A 24053-nucleotide genomic window follows, 5' to 3' on the forward strand; every position below is an offset into this window, starting at 1 on the left:
GGTCATCCCCAAATCCCACCTGGTAATTAGAGTATAAACACTGAGGACAGGGACAAGACATCAGTAAGCAGTATCATCTGCATGGAAAAAACTGCAGGATACATAAGGTGGGATTTACATAAACACATAGGATTTGAGAATAATATCTCAAAAGGCTTAATTTGATTACAAAACATGGAGCACAGTGTTTCTGTAAATCCTTTAGAAGGAAAGGTAATTCAAAGGTATAGTTTGCTGGCTCAAAACAAGAGCTCAGTTCTTTGAACACTTAGTTCAGCAAGTGTCTCAGGTAAAGAACAGCACTGGTCACCTTAAACCACTTGACCTGTGATTTGTGTCAGCAATTCTGTGCTTTTACAATCCTGATTCTATGATAATAAGGTCAAGGCAGGTGCACGTAGAATCTAAGTTTCAGTTAATTCTCCTAGGCTCTGATTCAGGTTGATGTCAGCTTAAGGTGAAATAAATTATGCCTGGTGATCTGTCCTGGTTTCAGCTGAGATAAGAGTTAATTTTCTTAGTGGCTAGTGCAGTGCTGTGTTTTGGATTTGGTGTGAGAATAAGGTTATATAGCACACTGATGTTTTCAGGTGTTGCTAGGTAATGTTTATACTAAATCAAGGACTTTTCAGTTTCTCAGGTCCTGCCAGGAAGAGGGCTGGCCCAAAGGAGCCAAAGGGATATTCCACACCATAGAACATCATGATGAGTATATAGACTGGGGGAAGGAGGAAGGATGCGACGTTCAGTGTGATGGCATTTTGTCTTCCCAAGTGACTGTTACATGTGATGGAGCCCTGCTTTCCTGGGGATGGCTGAACACCCGCTTGCTGATGGGAAGCGGTGAATGAATTCATGTTTTGCTTTGCTTGCGTGCGTGGCTTTTGCTGTACCTATTAAACTAGTTTTATCTCAACCCACAAGTTTTCTAACTTCTACCCTTCCAGTTCTCTCCTCCATCCCACTGTGGGTGGGCAGAGTGAGCGAGCAGCTGTGGTGCTCAGTTGCCAGCTGGGGTTAAACCACAACAGTCAATAAAACAAGTTGTTCCACTAAACAAGCACTGTTTGAAAGAAGAAAACCTCACATCCCTACGCAACATTATTCATCCAGGTGGTAACCCACTAGTGTAAATCATCTCTAGGTAGCCATTTACAAGATACAGGAGATAATGGTTTGGCTGCAAAACATTTCTGGAAGAGGAAAATATTGTGAAAGAAGTGGAGGAACATAAAATCCTATTGTTGAAATGATGAAGTGGCTGTAGGCAAGGTGGGTTGTACCCTACACGGTTGATCAGATAATTAAAATTAAGACAGAATCCAATCCCAAATCTACTTATTTTAGGTTATATTTCTACTACTTCCATTTACCTCAATATTGAGAAGCAGGTTAAAATTAAACTAAGATTTTTTTATATTCCTGTTTTGCCCAAGATACTACATCTGTTCAGATAATCACTTTCTAAAAATCTTTTTCATTTTTTTAAGCAAGAAATCTTAAAAAATGCCTGAAGCACCAAATTACCTTTCCCACTTCCCTAATGGCATCTTCTCAAAACTCATGGGATGATGGCCTGCAAAACTGCAGTAAATGATGACCAGTAAACGGCAGAAAGTTGTTCTGGCCCCTATACATAATTGAGTGCTCCTGCTAAAAGATGCAACTTGAAGATGACTTTTCTTTTTTTAAAAAAGCACACTGCACATTTACTTTTGCTCTGTAGCTGTAAGACACCTTTCACAAAAGCCAGTTTCTCTCATATCCTTTATTTCCTTGCAAAATACAATCTACAACATAAAATACAAACCAGCATGTTTTCCTCTAATCCCTTTCAGCTACCATACTATTCAATGCTACTGTAAAGTAGGTGTGAAAATTTCAGATGGAAAACATCAGTTAGTTGGATCACATCCTCTTCAAATACCTCCATTCTTTTGCAGTAGAAAAACTTCATAGTGATTCAGAGGTTTGGTTTTGTTGGTGGTTTGTTTTGTTGTTTTTTTTTTTAAAGTTCATAGGAACTATTATGCCAGCAAACAGAGTAAATGCTCCAACCTAAGATGAGGATCTTCTAGTAGCTCCCCCTGGAGAAAGTATGACTGAGGAGTTAATATCATTAGCAGGACAGTGATCTTATTTCAGTGACCTCATTCTATTAGCATCAGTGATGACTTACAATGGCAAAGCATTTAATATTAATATGTAAACTCTGTCAAGTGTTTCCTAATATGTCAAATGCCCTTTCCCCAATTTGAAAGCTATTATTTTATAGATACTGTATTATAAAAGTGTTATGATATTATAAGCAGTTATTAATGCCTTTGCTACAGGTGGACCTGTAAGAGGTGACCAAGCAACCAGCTGTTATGGGATGCCTATCTCTGATAGATCAAATTAATTTTTCTAACGCACCTTGCCTGTATTTTGTTTCAGAGAACTGACAAGCTATTGGCCTCAACAGCTGTAGTGATAATGGTTCAAGAGCCAGGTAAGTCTGTAAATACAGCCGTTTTCAGACTGAGAGAAGAAAGGGGATGGGAAGAGGAGTACAGGCATTACATACTTGATTATACTTTGTTTCCTCTTAGACAATAATCACCATCAGGTTGACACAGGGTGTTGAAAAGTCTTTTATATTTACTTAACACATTCATAACTTCCCTGCTGGAAGTGGGTAGTCATCGAGCTCCTAGAGGAATAACTGTAGAAATGCCATTCAGCACAAAGGGGCTCAGATCTACCTCCAGTAAGTTTCTTTACACACATTCCAACGCTTGCTTTTCAGGAGGGTGTAATGATTTACACATTATTTTTAAGTAGAGGAAGTTTCAATGGCAGATTAGTAACATAAACTGACAAGCTGTATGTGCCTATCAACAACGCACAGCAAAGCTGTTGCTGTCTTTGGACCGTAACAGTTGCCATGCAAAAAATACTCCATTTTTCTTTACAAAATAATCCATCATCCAAAGTCAGTAAGAAAACACGTTAAGTAACATGTATTTTTCCTGCACTCGGCTGACTTCAACTGTTAAAAGCTTTAAAAACAGAAGACTAAAATGCCAAGTTTATGAATGTCTTATAACCAACTGTAATCCCGGTGCGTTGTTGTCGGCCTTGCTACATCTGGTTTTGATATCACAGTGTCAACATCCATCAGGTGCAACCGCTGCATGCTGCTTCAGTCATTCTGTGGCTTTCTGTGGAAGTAAGTGCAAATCTTCCTCATGGAAACTGAAGTGATTGCAGCCTAGGAAGAGAAAAAAAATATATCTAAACCCAACAAGAAATATTTCTAGGTTACCAGTTCATGTGCTGCAGGAGTCTTAAAGTCTCCCCTCCATCGTTGCTCCAGTTTGTTTAGCTTCCCAACTAAGATAGTAAATGAAAGGTTCTTTACTATAATCTGTTTGGCTCGCAGATAAGAGGCTTACTACCTACAGGAAACACTGGCTAAAACCTAGGGTCGTCTTACTGCCATAAGCACCCTGGCTGCAGTTTCAGCTTCCCTACAGCAGATAAGAGCACTACAGATTTCCAAGATGTAGCAGATCAACAAAGGCTGCTGGTATTCTAGGCACCTCCTCAGGCTTTGAGTACAACACAGGAGCATCCTGAAATCCGAACTAGAGCACACTGGACAGGAAAGGTAATTGTTCTACAGTAATCTCTCTGCAGGGAGACCTTTCTGTCTTGTGTTTAAACACGTACAGCATAAAGCACACGTAGTTGTAGGTTTCCTGCAACCACAGTATGAAGAGTTCAGCTGCTGTGTGTAACTTAAGGAGGGGTGGCTTGCCCATTTCGTGTCTGATAGATAGTGCTGGAAGAGGTGAAATGAGATACCAAAATAAGTCTTAATGATGGCAACAACTTGTAGCATCAGATAGTCAAATGAGATAAAACTAAAATCCAATGACTGAAAACTTACCTAACATTTACTGAAATAAGGCTCAGTCAAAGACACTGTAGGACTTGGGAGTCCAGTTTCAGACACGAATGCAGTGTGGTTTGTTTTAAAAAAAGTAATTATGGTATCTCAGTTTGCATGTTAAACCCTCATGCCAACTTTTTAAACTGCTTTATAAGCTTAACTTTCAGATCCTAGGATGAGCTCTGTGCCAGGCTTCTTGTACATCAAAAGTAGGATTATTTAGGTCAGATCCTGCCCTCTGACTCTTTACAGTTCCTTTGTTTCCTGCTAGTTTTCAACTGAAGGAACTGAAGGCATTATTTACTCCCACAGTTTTAACATGGGTAACAAATTCTTTTGCTACCTGGGCTAGAATAGAATTTAGCTCTTTCTTCCAATGCTAAAGTGGCTTTCCAGTAACGTAAACAGGCAGATGTGACGGTGAATACACAAACAGTAGATCTGCCAGGAAAGGTGCTGTCACTATCACGCTTCCCAGAGTAGAGCTGCATTTCAGATGATGGCTACATCCTTTGAACATCCAGCTGGGGACTGCAAGGATCTCGGAGCTCCTGTGTGCCCCAAGTCCCTTTAAAATGAGGGACACCACCATCCTAAAAGTTCTGTTCTGGCACAGAGGGGATTAGCCGATAACAGCATTAATGTAGCTGGCTTATTAGGCCTGGAATCATCCCTTTTGTCCATAATCAAAGGGATCAGATAACTCTTTGAATGCCTGAGCAGGCATGAACAAACAAGGGGTGAGTGGCAGCTAGGGATAACTTCTTTCATGACCACTGTCACTGGCCGTCCTACTTACAGTTTTGGGTGAGGTGGCCACTGCTGCAGCCTCCTGTCGTTTGGCACTGGGGCTGCGGGCTGACAGGGGGCTGTTTGACGTGCTCTGGCTGCCAGGTCTGCCAGTCCGTAGCTTCTCTCCCAAAGCAGACAACCAGTTTTTTCTTTCAGGTGAACTATTCTCTTTATCAACTACCTCAGCATCTTTCCCACATGGAGGTCTGAAAAGATTGGGGGGGGTCTGAACACCCGATGGATTAATATGAAAGGAAGGCTCTTTAGGGCTGCGGCTAGAGCCTTCGTGGTCGTTACCCAAGTTAGCCAGGCTGAGAGAGACTTCATCACAAGCTTTTTGGTCTGCAGCCAAGTGACATAAGTTCAGCTTGGATTTCTTAGCTGCGTGGTCCAGTTCAGTCACACAGCTACAGGCCTGCAGACACTTCTGCCCCGCACTGTCTTCCTTGCTGCAGTCAAGCCTTCTCTTGGCACGCTTTTCAGCCTGTGAGTGTGGGGCTTTAGGAGGGCAGGTGGCTTCCAGAAGACCTTGGGTGACTTCTGCCAGGGCTTTTCTAGGAGAAGGAGCATTCTTCCCCACTTCTGGAGAAGAGTACGGAGTCCTTGTAACCCAATGTTTAATAGAGGAAGGGATCAGTTTGGGAGAAGCGCAGGGGCTGGCCCCACACTGCTTGGCTGGGGTGCAGGCTGCAGCCACCTGGGCTTTGAGAGTGACCGTCGGAGTGTTTGTAGACAGGGGAAGGTCTCCGGAATAAATGGGAGCACAGGCAGCCAGCCGTGGCGAGGAAATGCACAGGCTGCCCACTGTGAAGGCCTTGGCAGGAGTGCTCTGTGGGCTGGCTGGCGGTCCTGGTAGGGGAGAAACAAGTAGCTTGATGAGGAACACAGAACTCTGGATTAAAGGCAGCCCTTTTACAAACACCCCTTCCAATAAGGAGATGAATTCAGCACTGATCCTGATTCTCAGATATACCATTTTTAATTAAGAGATTGCATAAATCCCTCTAATTTCGGTTAAACCGGTACATAGTTTATATAGGTAAAATCCTATATCATTGATAAGTGCATACACAGTACCTTTGTGTAACATCTGATATCTATCCGTTCTGTAACAAGCACCCTTACGTGAGCTACAGCCAAGGGGGACAGACAAAACAGATCTTGACTCCTCCAAGTTTGTCTAGCCTTGCTGGAAGCCTTGCAGTGGCTCGGTCTGAACAGCTCTGTAGTGACATACTGCCCGAGAGAAAGGCTGGTCCACACCTGCACTACCATCTTTAACAGCTGCATAACTTACTGTAAGCAGGTCCCACAGCTAATTGCAATACCATGGAAGCCTTACGCTATAATGCCCTACCATATGAGTCATGCTCCTAGTCAGGCATTAATAGTTGCATATTTTAAAGATTAAAAAAAAGACTGAGAACAGGAAAGGACATACTTTCATTCTCTTGTCTTTTTGCTGGAGTATTTTCTGCGATGCCATATTAGTATGAAGATGGTTGTTATTTACCACACCCAGGGAAGTGTGAGAAATTCTTCACCTCCTGAACAAGGACTTAAATTCTGAAGAAAATAGAATCTGTCACTGTGGTAATTAATTTCTTTAAAACAAATGATTCCCAAGCAGATATTTCACAGTGGCTTTTGAGCTCACTAGCTGATATGTAACCCCCCCTACTTTTAAAAAAGACGTTCGGCATACCCAGCTTCTTAAAACAGTACTCATAGGTAGGGGCATAAGGACCTCATTACTAACAGTGGGAATCATATATAGCAAAAATCTTGGTCTGCAGCAGTATTAGAGGGTTTCTTTTTATTTTTTCTTTTTTGATTTCTGGCACCCTCCAATGGCAAATACATTGGCAGGTTTGTTAGATGCCTGCTTCCTCATTCATCTGACTTGCAGTGATGCAATTAAATAGGATAGCACCTTGGTTACTCTATGCATTTCCACTGCTGAGCACAAGAGCTCTAAACATTTTCTATATAGCAGGGGTTTAATCTGAACTCCTAATTCTCAGCATTAGTACTGTATTATAAAGCACTTCATTAGGACAATAAGTCTAGTGTGAATAACTTACCGTTTTCTTTAGGATGCTGGCCTGTCACACAAATAACATGTTGAGTGAGCACCTACATGCCTGATCATATACCATACTAAGCCTCTTTCAGTTCTTCCTTTTACTGTATTGTCTAGTATCCAAAATACAAGTAGTGGTGCATCACTCAAAATTAAATAGGATCCTGTAATAACAGAACCCACTACAAATCACTCTAACACACAAAACAGAGTTAAACGCTCCTTTCCTGATAAAATATGCTACTTCATAACAACTTGCTTCAATCTGGACTAAGAGAAAGTAACTGCCAAGATTGGTTCTCCTTTACTTTAATGAGCATTACAAGACAATAGTATCTCAGCTGGGCAGTTAGTTGCACTTAAAAATCTAAGCTCCTAGAGGCAGAAGAGAAGTAGCAAGGTCAGTTCTTGATCCCTAATGACCATCTACAAATTCACACAGCAGAAATATTGCATGACTCGCTGGGTATGAGCCCTCTCAATCCCAAACCGGTCGGAAAGTTATGCTGTGGGGACACTGGATAAGAGAAAAAAAGCTATCCTGAAAGTTGGATGGGTGTTATGGCCAGAAGCAAACCCAAACTGGATAAACATCCCCAAACATGAGATAAAGAACAGGAAATCAGGCTTTCTGGTAAGACTGCATGCATTATTCAGGCTTCTACTAAGCCAGTTCCCAGCTGTTTCCATTTTTCCTGCCATTGCACATAGTAGAACACTGTAAATACCTGCAGTCAACCTGCATAACACCAGAGTAGGTTCTTTCAAATGTTTGCTGCCCTCTCTGCTACAAATCTTCTAGAGTGATATTATCGGTCTCCAGATTTAAGAGTCACAAATTGTCCATGCTCCAGAATTTTTGTTACACAAAAGCAGAGAAAGTCGTGCAATTTAAGGAAACCACAAAAATAATTTCCAAAGAAAAAGGAAACCGTGCTTGCTCTACTTGATGATATAGGTCAACAGTCAATACACAACCTCAATCCCACAATTTGTTCCAGAAGATAAATGGGTGGGGAACTACCTAGATCTCACCCCAGCAGGTCTGAAATAGTACTTAGCTTGCCAGCTCTGAATCAGTGCTGCCGATAACTCCTGTATTCTAACAGCACGTGCTTTGTGTTCAAGAGCTAAGGTCAGCAGGAAGCCTGCTGTTGTGTTTGCAGTGTCTGTGTACTTCCTCTTCCCTCCTGTGTTACTTTAACGCAAGAGCAAGGAGAAGTTAAATTAATTTTCAGGTATAATTGCCAAAGCTAACTTGTAAAGTGTAAAGCTACTTTAGGTTTCAGGCTTCTGCACTAGAACTATGCTTACTTCTCTTTTGCTGAAACTAGTACACAAAGAGATTTTTGAGCCCCCCCTGAAGCAAAGCATGTGCACACACAAACCATTTACCGGCTATGGAATGGACCTGGCACTCTCCCTGCTATTGTCTTGCAAACTTCCTGCAAGGCTGTTACTCACTGGCAAAAGGTTAGAGGTAATGTTATCCCATTAGTGGGATTTGGAGACCTTCAGCCTTTATTAGTGTTAGCCAAGGTGAAATTCATTTGGAGGGTGGCTAGAAAACATAGGTGGAACACAGGAAGTCACACCAGCAGCTGCTGGGAGGCTGTTGTATTCTTAGTTTCAGAGCTACTCTACAGAGAAGCTCATCTTACTTCACTTTTTGGGGGCGTTATTCTCCTTTCACCTACTCTACTGTAACAACACACGAGTTTCAGACAAGTCAAAGTAGTGCTGTGATTCAGGGCTCCTTTCTTCTGGTCTAGGGTGCCGTCCAGTGAGTAGCTTCTCTGCAGAGCCCAGATCCGCACGCTGCATAGCTTGTCTGACTGCCTAGGCTTTGTAGAAAGGTATTGCATTTGTTAACTAGCCTTAATACGTGAATAGATGAATGCTGCTGATAAATTCTGGAACATTATGATCACATGATGATTGTCTACATGCATTTCTGAAGTACTATCACTTAGTGGCTTTTGTCTGAAGAGATAGTACCATTGTATGAAGCTGAAGAAAGAGATGCAATATTGATAGCAATATTGCAATATTGATAGCAATATTGCAATATTGAAATCTGTGTGGAATTCAACTACTGGCCAGGAGGAAACAGTTCAGAGTTCCAAGGCTGTATATGTGCCATCAGACCTTTACTGGGTAAACTAGCAAACTGGAAAAAGCATGTGATCTTACTGCTCTCAGTTATTATTTGGTATTAAAAAAAAGCATGACTTGTTGCCACAGTGCATGCACACATGACATCTCCTTTGGTTGTTCAGTTATTGGACCCTGCTGATACCCGCTGAAGATCTGGCTGCCCAACAAGCTGTATTAATGAATATTTGCTTTGCAGTCGGGTCATACGGACTTCAGCATACTTGTAAGCTATTTCAGCCAGCTTGTCTCCTTGGTGGCATTAGTATTTACAAGTAGAAGTGTTTGTCTGGCTATATGAATAATTGCCTAATATTAACAAAATAGAAGACTAGCAAGACAAGCCAAAGGCTTTTGCTGGTGCAGAGAGAAGCCAAAATTCAGAAGCTATGTTGCAGAGCAAGATATCTCAGCTCAAAAGCCTTACCTGCTCCATGTTGTTCTTCTGGTTTCTTCTGAGTGACCCAGCCCACCAAGTTGATTTTGCTGAATGCTGACTTCTCCTCCTCAGGACGACGTCGTAAGCGCCAGATCCTCACAGTGTTGTCATCAGAGCACGTGGCAATCTACAGTACAAATTAGTTTGTTGGAGTAACCAGGGCACATCCTATGGACCACTGGACACGTGAACTAGAACAGCTACACCCAACACACCAAGCCAATACAAATGAGGGCAAAGCCTGGTTCAGGGAGTGCGAGATTTGCCCATAAAACAAACAAAACAACACAGCTCTGTTTCATTACTGTATCAGACAGCAGAATTTGCTTTAAACCAGGCAAAGCTGCCACCTTCGTGGCTTCCTGCTAGAGAAATCTCAGTCACTAGTAACCATTTGCCTTGTATAGCTCTGCAACAATCTGCTCGGGAAGGGCCAAGGCATATTCTGAGATTTCAACCACCCAGCAGACAAAAGCAGCCACGCTGCACCTGCATTTAGGTCTGCCTCTGCTACTCGGGACCTTTTCTGCTTGGGAACAAACATTTCCAGCACACTGAGAAGGTGACGTTGGAAGGTCATTATACTAGCCTTAAACACTATCTCTTCAGTCAGATGTCAGCAGTATCTGGCAGAGAAACCAACTCTGCTAGAAACATCGGTCTAGATTTCCACCGCAGCATCAGACGCTCCCAAAGCATCCATGGAATCTCAGCTGAAGAAGCAGCAGAACCCACGTAGCCCACATTTTATGGCTCTCTTTGGACAGATTAGCTGGTGACTCACATGGGAATTAGCAGTAAGAAAAAGGAAATGCTGTGGCCAAAGTTCATAGTAATCTGAAAGGGAATGTGCCTCTACTCTGACCTCTGTGACACCAATATTGTCCCTACAGAAGGAAATTTTGTCTCTCAAGTCACTCCAAGCAGCTTTCTGATGTATCTTAGCAGCACATTTTCCACTTTTCCTCATGCTTCAGCACCTGTACAATGGCTGACTATTCCTTACCTGTGTCAGTTATGATTTTAAAGTCTGTATTGGTCTGCATTTACAACGCATCCTGATCAAGACGCTGGGCTACCTCTAAGCAACAGATTTCATCTAAAGTGCTAATTCTTATATTTTTGTGCATCTTATACAACTAGAACAATTCCTCCTGTTTGCCTCCCACCCTACCACATTGCAACACTTTTCTGAAGACCCAGTGCTATAGTGCAAGCTAGGGAAAGTGGCTGACTTAATACTGTGGGGTGAAAGAAACTCTGGCTATTATTAGGACACTGTGTAGGATTTTTCAGGGTTATTTCTCATTTTGGGCTAGGGCAGTCATTCAAACCGATGTCCTACTGCAGTTCTCTTCCTTTTGGTGATACTTGGTACATAATTACTGACCCTTTTCACTGTAGTTTTTGGGTGTACACAGCATATATGTCATCAGACTTTGAAAGAAGGTCACAATGAAAAGAGTCCACATGTTTCTTAACAGGCATTCAAAACTTCTTGCAGCTCTACAAAACTAGCAGATGCATCAGTGGTCAGAAAGGTAAGGGAGCTGTATGTATGGAACCACAAAACAAGCTTTTGGCTTATGAAAGCCCTGATTAAATGGTTTTACAGTTCTGTCTTTTAAAGGTAGCGTCACAAGCTCTCATCAGGAGAGGTCTTTGTTCATTTGCAATTTCCTAGGTCTTATCAAATAGCCCAGATTATTTGAAAATAATGAAAAAATTCTAATACATGGCACTCATGTGACAAGCCTGGTTCACCACCCCTCTAAATGAACATTTTTAGAAATTGTTGACTAAAAATTTCCACCCAAATAAACAAATATTGCTGCAATTTTGAAAAGCAGATGTTGCCACATCACATCTATTGTTGCACTGGAAAGACAATTTTCCAGAAAACAAACCTTAGTGAAGTCTGAAGGACACCAAGCAATGGAGGTAACTTCTTGAGAGTGACCAGTGAGTATCCATGGAGGAAGGCTGGGCTCAGAAACCTTAAAAATTCCATAAAAAAAACAAGTATACAATCAGAAGCCCCACAGCCTAATATACATCGTTAAGAAAAGACCCCATAGCCCACCCACGAAGCATGCAAATCTTTGCATCTTTCCTATACGAGATGGATAAATCAAATGCTCTCAGACTGTCTTGAGGCAACAGCTGATGGAGCCCTAGGAGTCAGTTCATGTTTCATGTCTAGAAGTTAAGCAGCTGGTCAGCAATGAGAGGTACTGACTTGCCTGGATCCTGCTACACACAGGATTTCTGCCTCCAGCTGTCAGCCCAAAACACAACCCAAGCGTTTTATTATATTAAGTACCTCTACCTGTTCTAGGTAAGATGCTTAAAAGTTTGGGAAACTCATACTTTGAATCAGGACAGGAAAATATATTCTGCTGCCATTTTACAAATGTCCCAATCACAGGTCAATGGTTTATTAAAAAAATGAAACCGCTACCAACAAAATCCTATAGATGAACTCCAGTGGCTTCAGAACTGGCATTTGTGTGACTGCCAAGTGCCTGTACCTCCTCCAACCAACCAGCTGGACCAGAGACCCTCTTAAGAGCTTATAAAATAGCTCCCCTAAATCACTCATGCTCATGAAACTGATCTCCATTTCTCTTACACCCTTCATAAAAATCTTTCTCCTGTTCTACATTATTACTATTAATCATCGATTACAGCTCATGTAAGTGACACATACAGCTGAAGCTAGCATTAAGTGGCCTAAGGAAGAAAACACACACGCGCACACACACACACACACACACAGATTATACCCAAGTTTTGCACGCTTTCATCAGGCAATCCTTTCTGGAGCCATGAGTCACCGTTATTGATGTGACATTGTAAGGGGGATTTATCAAGGGGATTTGCATAAATGACTAAGTGAATGAACAGATTCTTTACTGTGTGGGAAAAGGAGTAGACATTACATGTAGATTTCAAAGGAAGATGCAAGACTTTGCGGAAGGTTTCTGATTTACACACAATTTTTTCTCTTTGGATCACCTCCTACAACAGCCTGCAAACCCACAATTGAATATACAGCTTCAGATCTTAAAGCTGTTCTGATAAAAACAGGTGCATCTTAACAGAACACTTTTTTTTTTTTTTAACCTGTCATAGCAGAGGCAATCACTTGACTAAATATCCACTAAAAGTCTTGGTCAGGGTATTCCCTTGTCTGCCAAAATAGGCAATACCATGGGAACTAAATCCTTATTTAGGGAATAAACAACAGGAGATCTTGGTGTAGAGAACACCTTCATTTACATTTAATAGCAGTCTTGCTATACACTCATAACAGACACAATAGCGGTCCAGTAGCCACAGATTGCTGAAAGGAGAGCAGAGGAAGAGAACTATTCTTGCCGGGACATATTGGTTTTACACTGTACTAGTGTAAATTACACCAACTACACCCAGCTTGTATTATTGTGTACTAAAGGACGATGCATAATTATAGCTGTGTCCTCTGTGTTTGGCAGAAGCCAGCCAGCCAGCCTGCACATGTGACATCAGGATTAGCCACAGCACATGCTGCTTTTTGCCTGATTTGACAGGATGTTGGTGGGGAAGTTAGAGCAATTGTGGGCAGGTTAAAAAGAGAAACCTAGGAAATGAGACTTTATTAGTTACTCTACTCACTGAAACAGCTGTTGTATCCATCGTCAGGATTCAGCATAAAACACTGTATATAGTTTTGTGCACCATATGATACAGAAGCACTTCAATTCCAATGCTGGGACAGACTAAAGGGTAACTTGTTATGGTCACCTCGGAGTGGTCCGTCCCAAAGGATTCAAAGGACAATGGAAGTTCACGTCTATAAAGGATGTTTTTTTATTACCAGGATAGTATCATCTCAGCCAGAGACCATCTTTGTTGAGAGAAACATCTCTGCTCTCTGACTTTTATCATCTTAGGGTTGTTCAAGAGTCAGTTCATCAATCAACGGACTAGTAATTAAAAAAACCCAAAACAACAAAACAATAAAGCCAGTGTTCATTGCCTGGAGGTGATTTATATATGGAAACAGACTGAAACAGCATCCTCATCAGCAATAACTTCTAGCCACGGTGCTCCTTGGGAACTGCTGACCCAAACACAACTTAGCACTGCTGCAAAAGTTTCTCAAAGAAATCATCTGGATAGACAAGGTCTTGCTCTGCCTTTCATTCCTTGACAAGGTCTTCCTCTGCTTTTCATTTGTCTTTAGATATAGAAAGCTAGCGTTCTTCATGCAGTTCTTTCCAACATTACCTGTTAATTGCTCATGCAATATTTAACCATATTTTTTTCACAACACAGTAAATCCTTATCCCAGGAAAAGATATGTATGTTTCACAGTCAGTTAAATCTGCCAAGACTTGAAACAAATTAAGAAGCCTCTGGATATGACAGATCTCAAGAGACAGTTTTGCTGTAAGTCCCACTTTCTAACATGACTATGGAATTAAAATAAAAGTAATCATCTGATGATTTACTTAATAAATATGCAATATGATCTGTCGCTCATATGTGATAGCAACAGAAGCCTTCCGTACACGAATGCATTTTAAACGTGCTTAAATGCTTTAGCTTTGAGATGTAATGATATCCTTAAATGCTCTCAACCCAGTCCCAGTGTGTGTTCCAAGTATCAAAACACACGAATGCAGGATGCAGAACTCAAGTTTGCACAGGTATTTTTGCTGAACTCGCACAGAACGTGAGGAAGGTTAAAATAACACCACTTGGCATGGGAGTAGCCATGGTACCGCACTCCTGCTACTACTGAGTAAGCAACATAGCTGCTTACAAGTGTTCTCCAAATCAAAGAGACTACATGCTCAAACTACGACCTCAGCAGACTGACCCTCTGCTCTGAAGGGTTTGTACGTTACTTTCAAACTCAGCGCGAAAGGGGTAAACAAGTCAGCATTCCTTAAAAATTACCCCAAACCTGAAACAGGCAGTCACCTGTGGTTTCTGTCTATTCTACTTCAGTAAGAAGCCCGCTCTGGTCCCATACGGCTGTCGAGTATGGAGAACAGAACTTGAAGCATGCCTTATTCTGAGGTCCCTGCTATCAACTTGGTGACATTTGCATTTCCTACACGTCACCCTCTCTCACCCTCTCAGCTGTCAGATGGTACTTCGGAATTTTGCTGAAGGCTCTGGCTGAGCCCTTGCTGTAACACAAACGCTTTAACTACTGTAAATTAAGCATGGGAAACAGCTATGTCTGAAGGAAGAGCTGGAAAAAAGGGAGGTGGGGGAAAGACTGCCCTTTAAAACAATTAAATTGTTAGGTTTCTGCTAATGTGCTCCATTGCTAAATATGAACCAAGAACTGTCTGTCTACTTGTCACAGCTGGCTGAATCAACAGGCTTGAAGGAGGATTTTAATGCCCATTAAAACCAGATTAAGATCAGCAACTTGCAATAAGCAGCGGTGATGAGAGGTATTGATGGCGGGAGGTTAGCTCTGTTTTACATTAAAGTTACATCTAGCCTTGACAGCAACAAACACAGTCTGGGCACAACATGCCAGGAGCTAACCCCACGCTGCTTATGAGTGGGAGTGGAAGGCAGGGAGTGTCCTACGTGAACATGAAAAGCAAATGAAATGAGAGAGCGGAGCAGCTCCAGGTTGCACACTTGGGTCTCCACCAGTTGCCTCACCTTCCAGATGTACGCGTTGCAGTCACTCGAGCCACTGACCAGGAACTGGTTGTCTGGGCTGGTGCTGGATTTGATGTAAAAGGTTGAATTCTGGTGCCCGCTGAAAACAGCCACTGTGAAGAGAAAAGAAAAAAAAGGAAAATAAAAGACCCACTCAACGTGCTGTAGAGTCAGTTGCGTAAGGAGGGCTGATCTTACAGGCTTTTCCTGCCTGGCCACATATCCTCTGGAGAAAGTAGTTGCACTGCTCCCTCGCTCTGGGGCTCCAGCAGCAGGAACTTTTTGTTATTCCACTGGAGCCCTTCAGGCTTCCCAAACAAAGCAGCAGCTCTCTCCACAGCATTAGGAAGCGGTGGCAGCTTTATTAAAGCTTTGGCTTGACCCATATCTCAAGCAGGCAGAGACATCGCCTGGGCTGCCCCACTGCTCTGGTTAAGGCTCCTTGTCTCTTCCTCCCTCAGCCGCCATCACCAGCCCCACTACATCAACAAAGGCAGTCTTGCAGAAAATATAGAGAGGGCTTTCTTCCACCCAGGTGGCAACAAGGGCACTTGCTGCTTCTTCCTCCTGCTGCCGACATCTTTATTTTGCCAACAAAACTTGCATCATGTCAACCATGCTCACCGGCTGCTTGTATTTAAAGCCTCAGCAGCATTTGCTAAAGTCTTGAAATCCTCGCCTCGAATGGCTGCCATTACCCCTGTTGTGAGGACCTGAAGAGCTGGCAGCTGACACAGGGGCTGAGCGTGGATCTCGAGCACTCAGACACACCACATCCCATCCCCTCATCGGGGCAGAAAGGACCAATTTGCCGATGCAGAACCAGGTAGGACTGGCAGCCCCTCTACCAGCCCTGCTTTAATTGCGGTTTTGGCAAAGGAAGCAACCCACAGACCACGTGGCTGCCTTCGGTGGTTTTTGAAAAGTTGTAAGACCCCAAAACATCCCTCGATTTTCACCCACAGCTCTCTCAGCACAGCAGTTACCAGACAGCAAGTCTCTTCCTAAGCCAGACCTACCAGCAAGTCGTGTTACAGCGAGGATTTCCGTACATCCCCCTGCAAACTAAAGCTGCCTCAATACTAGCTAAGAGCAGCCACGATCAGGAGAAAAGCCGGTGAGCGAGGAGAGAGGCACCAACCCGCGGGCAGGCGCTGCCCTCTGCGGGAACAGCGGCACACCGAGAAGCCACACGGGTTTCATCCAGCTGGATGAATTCAGATGCTTGCTGGGTTTTATCAGCTACACACGTTAGGCAAGAGCTCCATGAGGAGGCCGAGGGTGGGATGCCCTGTGCTTTGGAGAGAGCCCACTCCTGCGGGGGGGACAGGCTGGTGAGTGTATTTCCACAGCTTAGCAGTGGCACCCGGGGTTTACCTCAACAACTGATCTATTAATATTTACTACTTGGACCATTTCTCGACTCTGGAAGCGTTCCCACCCACCAGACTGCCTTCTTGAAAAGGCAGACAGAAGGACACATTGTTCATTTAATTTCAGTTAAGTGAGAGACTGAGAAAGGGCAGTGGAACTAAATCATGTGTCTGCCTGGCTGGAATGCATCCAGCAAGTTTTGCCGCTTCCTAAGAAGCAGCCACTGGCTGATGGCAAAGCAGCTTGGTGCACCAGGTCACAGGTGCAGAGCCAAAGGAATCTAAAAAGCTGAAGCATCTCCAAAATATGCTGGGGATACTTTCTGCCAGAAACTGCAGCAGGAGCCAAATTTAAAAGACACCTTAACATACCTTAATACAACACATGAAGTGATCACTTTACATGGATTCGTATCTAAGAGTTTGAATAAAATCAGTGACTGCCAGTAAGCAGAAGATTCAAACTTGCTTCAGGTGGGTAGCAGTGGGACACTAGCCATTCCTCACCAGATAACTAGAGTCAACGTGCAAACCAGCATTAGTATCTGTCTAGAAAAAACAGTATCTGCACTTTCATAAGTTTTTATGCTATTAATTTTAAGTGGATGGCTTAACACAAAATATGAACACCCCTTGTTACAGGTGCCTTCTCTCCCGAGTAAGCTTTAGACAAAAGCGCATGGAATAGGTTTCCTAAGTGTTCAAGAGGTCTCTGTCTCTCTAGGTCATAGGGAGAAACTTGCCTTTCTATGCTCTGTAACATCTATATTTTTTGCGGTTATTTCCACTGATTATCGTGCTTACCCGGAGTGGTCCTTAAACTTGCCATGTTGAACATGTAGATACTGTCATCAGTGCAGTTAGCAAACAGATTAGCACCAGTGGAATCCAAAACCAGGCTAGAATATCCTATAGAAAAAGAGAAAAGTTCTTAAAAAAATGTTTTGGAAAATAGGCATTCTCAAAGAAATGCCTAGAGAGGCAAATTTGGAAAGGATCTCTATCATGTATGAGATTGTCATTGGAAAGGTTTGTTTGACAGAGCACTTGCTGGAGAGGAAAGTTTCTAGACTAACATCTACATTTTGTCATGAGGGTTCAGGGTGATATTTAGAGAGGAATCTCACTTTCAGAGCAGGCAGGCGATATATTATTTGATAATTTCAAATGGATAACAGAACAACCAATTGTAGAAGCAGAGAATAAAAATAAAAACCCTCATGCTTTGGTAGAATAAGCCATTCTCTGATTTGCTAGTGATTTAGGTTCAAGAAAAATCTTCCCCTGCAAGCAAATTATTGCACAACCAGCTCCTCATGTTCTTGGAACTGACACCAATCATTAATACATCAAGATAATTCATTAGACAAGTCATCAGGAATTACTGTGTTACATCAAAACATTGTAAGGCATTAAGATACAAAGAAGCCCAGAGCAACATGAATAAGAGCACTATTGTTTTTGGTAACAAACAGCTTCAAGTATTGCTCGACTCTGCAAGGTTATAATGTAAAAATCCCACCCGGTCTGTTGTCTTTGCAAGATATAATGCAAAGAAAGAGTTCCATCTGATTTCTACTCATGCATCAAAACAACTAGCTAAATTCTACCTCAATAGCTCTACTATTCCCTCATCTCCATTTCTGAAAATGCACTGCTGAAGCTAATCCAAGCTTTTATCATCAATGCAGTGACACCAAGTGGGGCACTTCCACTCTTCAACTTGGTATTAGCAATCAAAATACCCTGCTGAGCTTGTCATTTTGATCAATAATTGGCTAAAAGGGTAAGAGACGGCACTGTCAGTACTTCTTAAACTCACTTTGCACTTTAACGAATACGTCCTCCAATAACTTACCAAGTTTGCGAGTGCTAGTCCCAGGGTAGCAAAAAGACTTGAAAGGCACCGGGTCCTGACGGTAAGCGGCATAGTTCTTGCGCAAGTCCCATACTTTGATCACACTGAAATAGAAAAAGACAAGCATCTTCAACTGCAAAATTTCTTTTGCAATGCTGACAGGGCCTTCTAAGAGCATGGGAAGACAGGTTGCTTGTTACTGAGGAGCATCCAGTGCCAAGAACCAAAACTAAGCAGGCGTAGAGCAGAGACGTGCTGAAAGCAAAACAATTGCTCCGAGTATGGATGAGGAAGCAGCACTACCTTCTGTAACTAACACAAGATCAACAAGAGCCTGCAAGCCAACTTGCTTCAACTAGGAAAAGGAAATATAAGGATGCCTTTATACTCCTGACTTTTAGTTTTATAAATGAAGTCCAAGGTTTTTCTTGCTCCCCAGGAGCAAGTGTCTCTCACAAGCCATAGGCAATAGTCAATCGTATCTGCCTCAGAAAGGCTCTGACCGCATGGAGCCTGCTAAGGTATCAAGTCCTGAGAGGCTAATCTCCATGCTAATCAATGAGACAGTCTGCCCAAGCTCCAAGATGCTGCAATGGATCTGGCACCTAAAAGAATGCATCTTTTGTCACTTAAGGCAACATTTTCTCAAGCATGCCTACACATATCCAGACACCAACCACCCACTTGCATCCCAAAGCGGCTAACTGTCTAACAATAGTTTGTTTATGTGTGGTCCCGTAGGTCCATGAGAATAGAGAGAGATTATAAATTCTGCCCTGTAGCTAAGACAATAAAATGAGCATTTACCACATACACACAATTTGTCTCAGCGCTGCAATCTCCAGTAAGGAAAAGAAGTGGCATTCAGCTTTGCCAATGCAAGCTGGCAGCATAGATCTGCTGATTCTACCTAATAGTAACTCTAGCCTTGTAGGCCACAAAGCGATCTTAGAAAAAAATCTCCCAAGCTTTTTGTGCCACTAAGAAGAACACACAGAACAGACAGAAAAGCAGGCATCCTCCCTCCTTACCCATCAACAGCTCCTGCAGAGATAAGAGTATGCTCATCCTGAAGCAGCACCACAGTTACACTCTGCTGGAAGTCCTTAAAAAGAAAAGAAAAAAAAAGAACTTTATTTTCTTTCCAGGTCAGCAAGATCTTGCTGCTTTGTTCAAGGCCAAGTGAATACTAAGAAGACCTTCTCCTAGCCAGACCGGAGCATCTGGAAATACCAGATACAATGGACACAACAATCCTTCAATACTCCAACTTGCCACTGAGTGTTAAGTGTTTGGGCAGCAGTTTTAGATTACGCATTTCAGGTCAGAGATAAGAGAGCTGCCTTCATCACAAGGTTTAATAGATTAAATAAGACCAGGTCTTACTCCAGTAAGGCAGTAACTCACATGGTCAAATGGGAAGGGGGGGGGGGGGAGGCAGGGAATGGACAGAGAAATAAAATTACAACCGTCTCTATCACTCCCCTCAAACAAGGAATGCTGCCCACTCCTTTCCTCTTTGGCAAAAAAAGTATTTTCACATGGCATTTGCAAAAAGAAGGCTTTGATGGTACATGGGTTGTTGCTGACAATTAAACAACGTGTAAAGTCAGCCACAGCAAGTGACCATGACACAAAAACCTACCGCTGCAAAGATAAATGGAAGCATTTACTACATTCAAACCAAGTATTTTTCATAATAATTACTTAGGAAGACTTCTGTGAAAAACGTTGTCCTTCAGAAGAGAGGCCTACATTTCCTTTGTTCCCCAGACACGTACCACCAAGGGAGCAAGCCCTCGCAGGTTCTGCCTCTTTTTCTTTGGTTTGGAAGGAGTCTGCTTGTCAACCACATTGTGTGCTCCACTGATTTGATTCACCTGCCTATAAAATCCATCTGAAAGAAATCAAAGACATCTCAATTAGTAGTTTCTATGCAATTTTGCTACCACTTTACTAAAACAGGCGTCAGCTTGGAATAAGTCCTAAAAACTGGTTCAGACTAACCTTTAAAATCACAGAAGTATTCTGAAGACAAAAATTGTTAGTTATATATGAAACTGATAAGCACACAGTAGCAAACAGGAGCATACATTGAAAAAAATTAGAGGTCAGCTTAACTGTGGACATTGAAACTAAAACTGGTCTAGGCAGGCTGCCTTTGGAAACCTTCACCCCTTGGTCTAGTCTTCAGCATGCATCATGGTCTGGATCATTCAACCCACCTCATCCCAAGCAGAACTGCACTCACAGGAAGGTTTCCAGTGATTTTCCACTCTGTTTTAGAATTTTCTATTTAGCCTTTTGTCTGCTACTTCTTGCTTTATGAAACTTAGTGCTTTACCAGAGTTAATTGACTATTCTACTTTTTTCCTATACCTTCCACTTCAATCACATGGAGCCTCCCTTTTTGCCCCAGTTTGCCAGTTTGAAGAGCCAGTGAACCTGGGACAGATGGAAGAATGAGACATGTTCTGGCTGTGCAGGCCAGGAAACTGCTGGGACAGAGCAGGGAACTGGGAAGAAGTATAAGGGCATGACCTGACCAGGGAAGGAAAAACTCCAGGAAACTGAGAGGAGCAGAATGAGCTCACCCTGCATTTAGTAGGTGCTCCCGCAGTATATTCACTCACTCCCAGTACTCACAAGCCCCTTTGTTCCTGCACTTTCTGCCTTCCTACTCTGGTAGGAGCCTTCCCAGCTTTTCTTCATCCCTCTGGATGGCTCTGACCTAAGCACTCTCACCCAGCCCATCTACCTCCATGCTCTCCCACCCACACAGGGATGTATTCTGTACCTCCCTATCTCCTTACCAATACACAGGGTATTAGCAGGCCAGCATATATATCATGCTGCAAATCTGAGACTGTTACCAAGTGGGAAAATGTATTATACATAGAAGAAACACCTATTCCATCCTCTTACTGTACTAAAGGCATACCCTAATCTGACAATCCTCTTCTTATCGAAGTGTTGCCTATATTGTAATCGAAAGCATTAGTCCAACAAGTACATCTGAGTATTTACATGAGATACAGAGCTTTTTCAATACATATCTGAAAGTTTAGTTACCTTTCTTGTTGCATCTGGTATCCCAAACCATGATGTTTCCATCTCTGCCTCCAGTACAGAAGACAGCTGAGAAAGAGAAAGCGTGTATTAACTTCTGAAAGTGTTAATTAACTGGATGCAGTACAACGCCACCTATGTGCCTCTGGCTCTTCTACCCCAACACTTGGGATGCCAGTCCTAGAAATACAAAAATCAGGCCATTGTTCTGCCATGGTTTTTTACTACTTTCCTTACTCTTCCTGTCCTTTTTTTTTACTACTACTCTAGAGAAACCTGCTTATGAAAAGAGTATTTTCACACTTACATATGAAAGTAGGGATCATATCTTAACCTTGCCCAAGATCAGAAATGTGCAGATGTTAGCATCAGGTCACCGTGAAGTTCAAACAAGTTAGTTTTGCTTTACTGGCTGGGTTGCTGCTCAGTCAGTCTGTGCTACTTGTAACTGTCAGCTTCCAAAGCCCTTTCTTAGCCCCAAAAGTACCGATGTGCCAAGGGGAAAGAAGGAAAAAACAGACAGCAGGGAAGATCAACATTTACCTTTCTCAAATCTAGAAAAAGCAACTGACTTGAGGCTACACTGGTGACCTTTGCATATGCCAAGAAGCTCGCCGGCTCTCACATCCCACACCTTGGCTGTCTGATCTCCTGAGGCAGTGACCTTCACAGGAAAAAATAAAAAGCTTTAAACTGCACACAGTTGCCAAAGCATTAAAAATAAAGTGAGATGGTAAAAGATTGCTTACAATCCTGTGTTCCCCTGGTACCCAGGCAAGGTCAAATACAGCATTTGAGTGAGCTTGCCATTCTAGCAAGAAAACAAAAGCTCAGATTAGTTCAGTGCATTGCAGCATGGTATTTTGCAGAAGACTAAAGAACATTAGACAATGAAATCAGAAAACTTGTCAACAGCTTGCCTTAGGCATGAAAACCAGCACAGAAAACCTCACCCATTACTGCTGTTCAAAGAGCACACTCACACTGCTGCTTTGTAAAGGAGACTCAGCAAAATATGTGAAAGGATTTAAGTACTTCCCACGTTTATGTTTAAACCTTGTAAAAAGCTTTCTTTGACTCCAGTAAATCACATACTTGTCACACCGAATAAGGATCACATTCTATAAAACATTTACCCTTAAAGATGAGTTTGCTGGTAGTATGAGCTTCCGTATCATACAGTCTAACAAATCCTTCTTCATTTGCAACTGCCAGTACGTGCTCCAGATTAGGGGCTGAAAAGAAATTAAAACATATTTGTGTATTATTTAGCTGATTCATAATCATACTCCTGCTCTTTGCGAAGGGCCACAGGCACTTTAGATAGGGTACACAGCAAACGGATAGCTATGAAATAAACTGTATTTATAGAGCAATTTAAATATTCAACATACTGGCAAACATTTTTCCGAGACGTTCCATTTGGAAACTAAGACACATGAGCAATCACATGGCTTCAGAAGCAACTTTTGAGATAAATGTCTCTTTCACCAGCTGTAATAGTTCTCAAGTTATAGTCCTGTGTATTGAAACTACCTATCGTCTACAACTTCCAGCACTTCCTATGGATCTGAACTGGAAAAGCAGGAAGCTGCTTTGGAGAAACGTGTAAGCTCACACCAGAAATAGAGTGCTACATATGGAAGAGTTTTGCCCTGAAGGTCCAGGAGCTGCCATGCCTACTTCACCCTTTATGTATTTATCAGGGGGAAATGCGGTGTAACAGCCTGGTGACAGCCATCCACGTCTTTTGATTTCTACATACCATTCTCCATCCTGTTAGATCTTATATTTTTCGCACAAAGTCCATTTTTTCAACTGTGTAGCCTACCCCTGTCACGAAGAGGACATAGCTTCACACAGACAAAGCTGAAACAACAAACGCTTTGTAGTTACTTCTTTAAGGGAATACTTCCCAGCAGTATACCTAGGAGCACCATGACACAATTTATATCACATCTAGGTGCAAGCACACTATTACCGGCTTCCTTTAAGGCAAGACACTCTGAAACCAAATCCTGACACATATTTAAACAAAGAAAAAAAACAACCAAACAAAAAGCTGACAGCTCCGGCCCCTGAAAGGGCCCTTGGGAAGGTGACCTTACCTGCCGAGAAGGTGCAGCCGAAAGGGGGGACCGGCATCCCCGTTTCCCCGTAGGACAGGTGGTCATCTTCTCGGCTGCACTGGTAGCTATCCAAGAGATGCTGCAGGGAAAGCGGCGGGGACCGAACTGCAACGAGACAGGCGGACCGTGAGCGCACCGGACAGCCCAGGTTCAGATGCGGGGAGCCCCGCGGGCCCCGCAGCGGGTGCGGAGATACCCGAGCCACCCGCTCCGCCGCCGGGGAGGTCTAACCCGGGAGCTCCGAGACCCACGGTTCGGCAGCGGGCAGCCCGGGCTGGCGCCGCCCAGGGAGGGGCGGGAGGAGGCGGCGGCGGGCCGGGGGGTCGCGGTACTCACGGGGCGGCGGGGCCGAGGCGCGGCGGAGCAGCGCGCAGCACAGCATGGCTGGGAACCACCGGCGAGCGCGGACCCGGCTCGTGGTGCCAACTCCCGCCACCGACCGACCCGCCAAAAGCGCCTCGGCCTCCCATTGGGCAGCATGCGCCCGCCGCGCCGCATCCTCTTCCTCTGATTGGGTGGCGCGGAGGGGCAGGGCCTCCAGGG

The 24053-nt window shown here is 43.2% G+C and overlaps 1 protein-coding gene across 1 annotated transcript; it reads right to left on the bottom strand.

The window, feature by feature from the left end:
* Positions 1 to 1749: 1749 nt before the first annotated feature.
* DTL (denticleless E3 ubiquitin protein ligase homolog) lies at positions 1750 to 23937 on the bottom strand. The gene is made up of 15 exons (XM_056357348.1): positions 23847 to 23937; positions 23490 to 23615; positions 22518 to 22616; positions 22131 to 22192; positions 21925 to 22045; positions 21385 to 21450; positions 20094 to 20209; positions 19344 to 19417; positions 18313 to 18416; positions 17259 to 17363; positions 15082 to 15194; positions 11313 to 11402; positions 9394 to 9532; positions 4737 to 5578; positions 1750 to 3253 (listed from the first exon to the last, which is right to left on the bottom strand). The coding sequence occupies exons 1-15, from the start codon at positions 23890 to 23892 to the stop codon at positions 3185 to 3187; spliced, it is 2172 nt and encodes a 723-aa protein (XP_056213323.1). The 5' UTR covers positions 23893 to 23937; the 3' UTR covers positions 1750 to 3184.
* Between the last annotated feature and the right edge of the window lie 116 nt (positions 23938 to 24053).

This window comes from Falco biarmicus, chromosome 12, assembly GCF_023638135.1.
Source record: "Falco biarmicus isolate bFalBia1 chromosome 12, bFalBia1.pri, whole genome shotgun sequence".
NCBI lineage: Eukaryota > Metazoa > Chordata > Aves > Falconiformes > Falconidae > Falco > Falco biarmicus.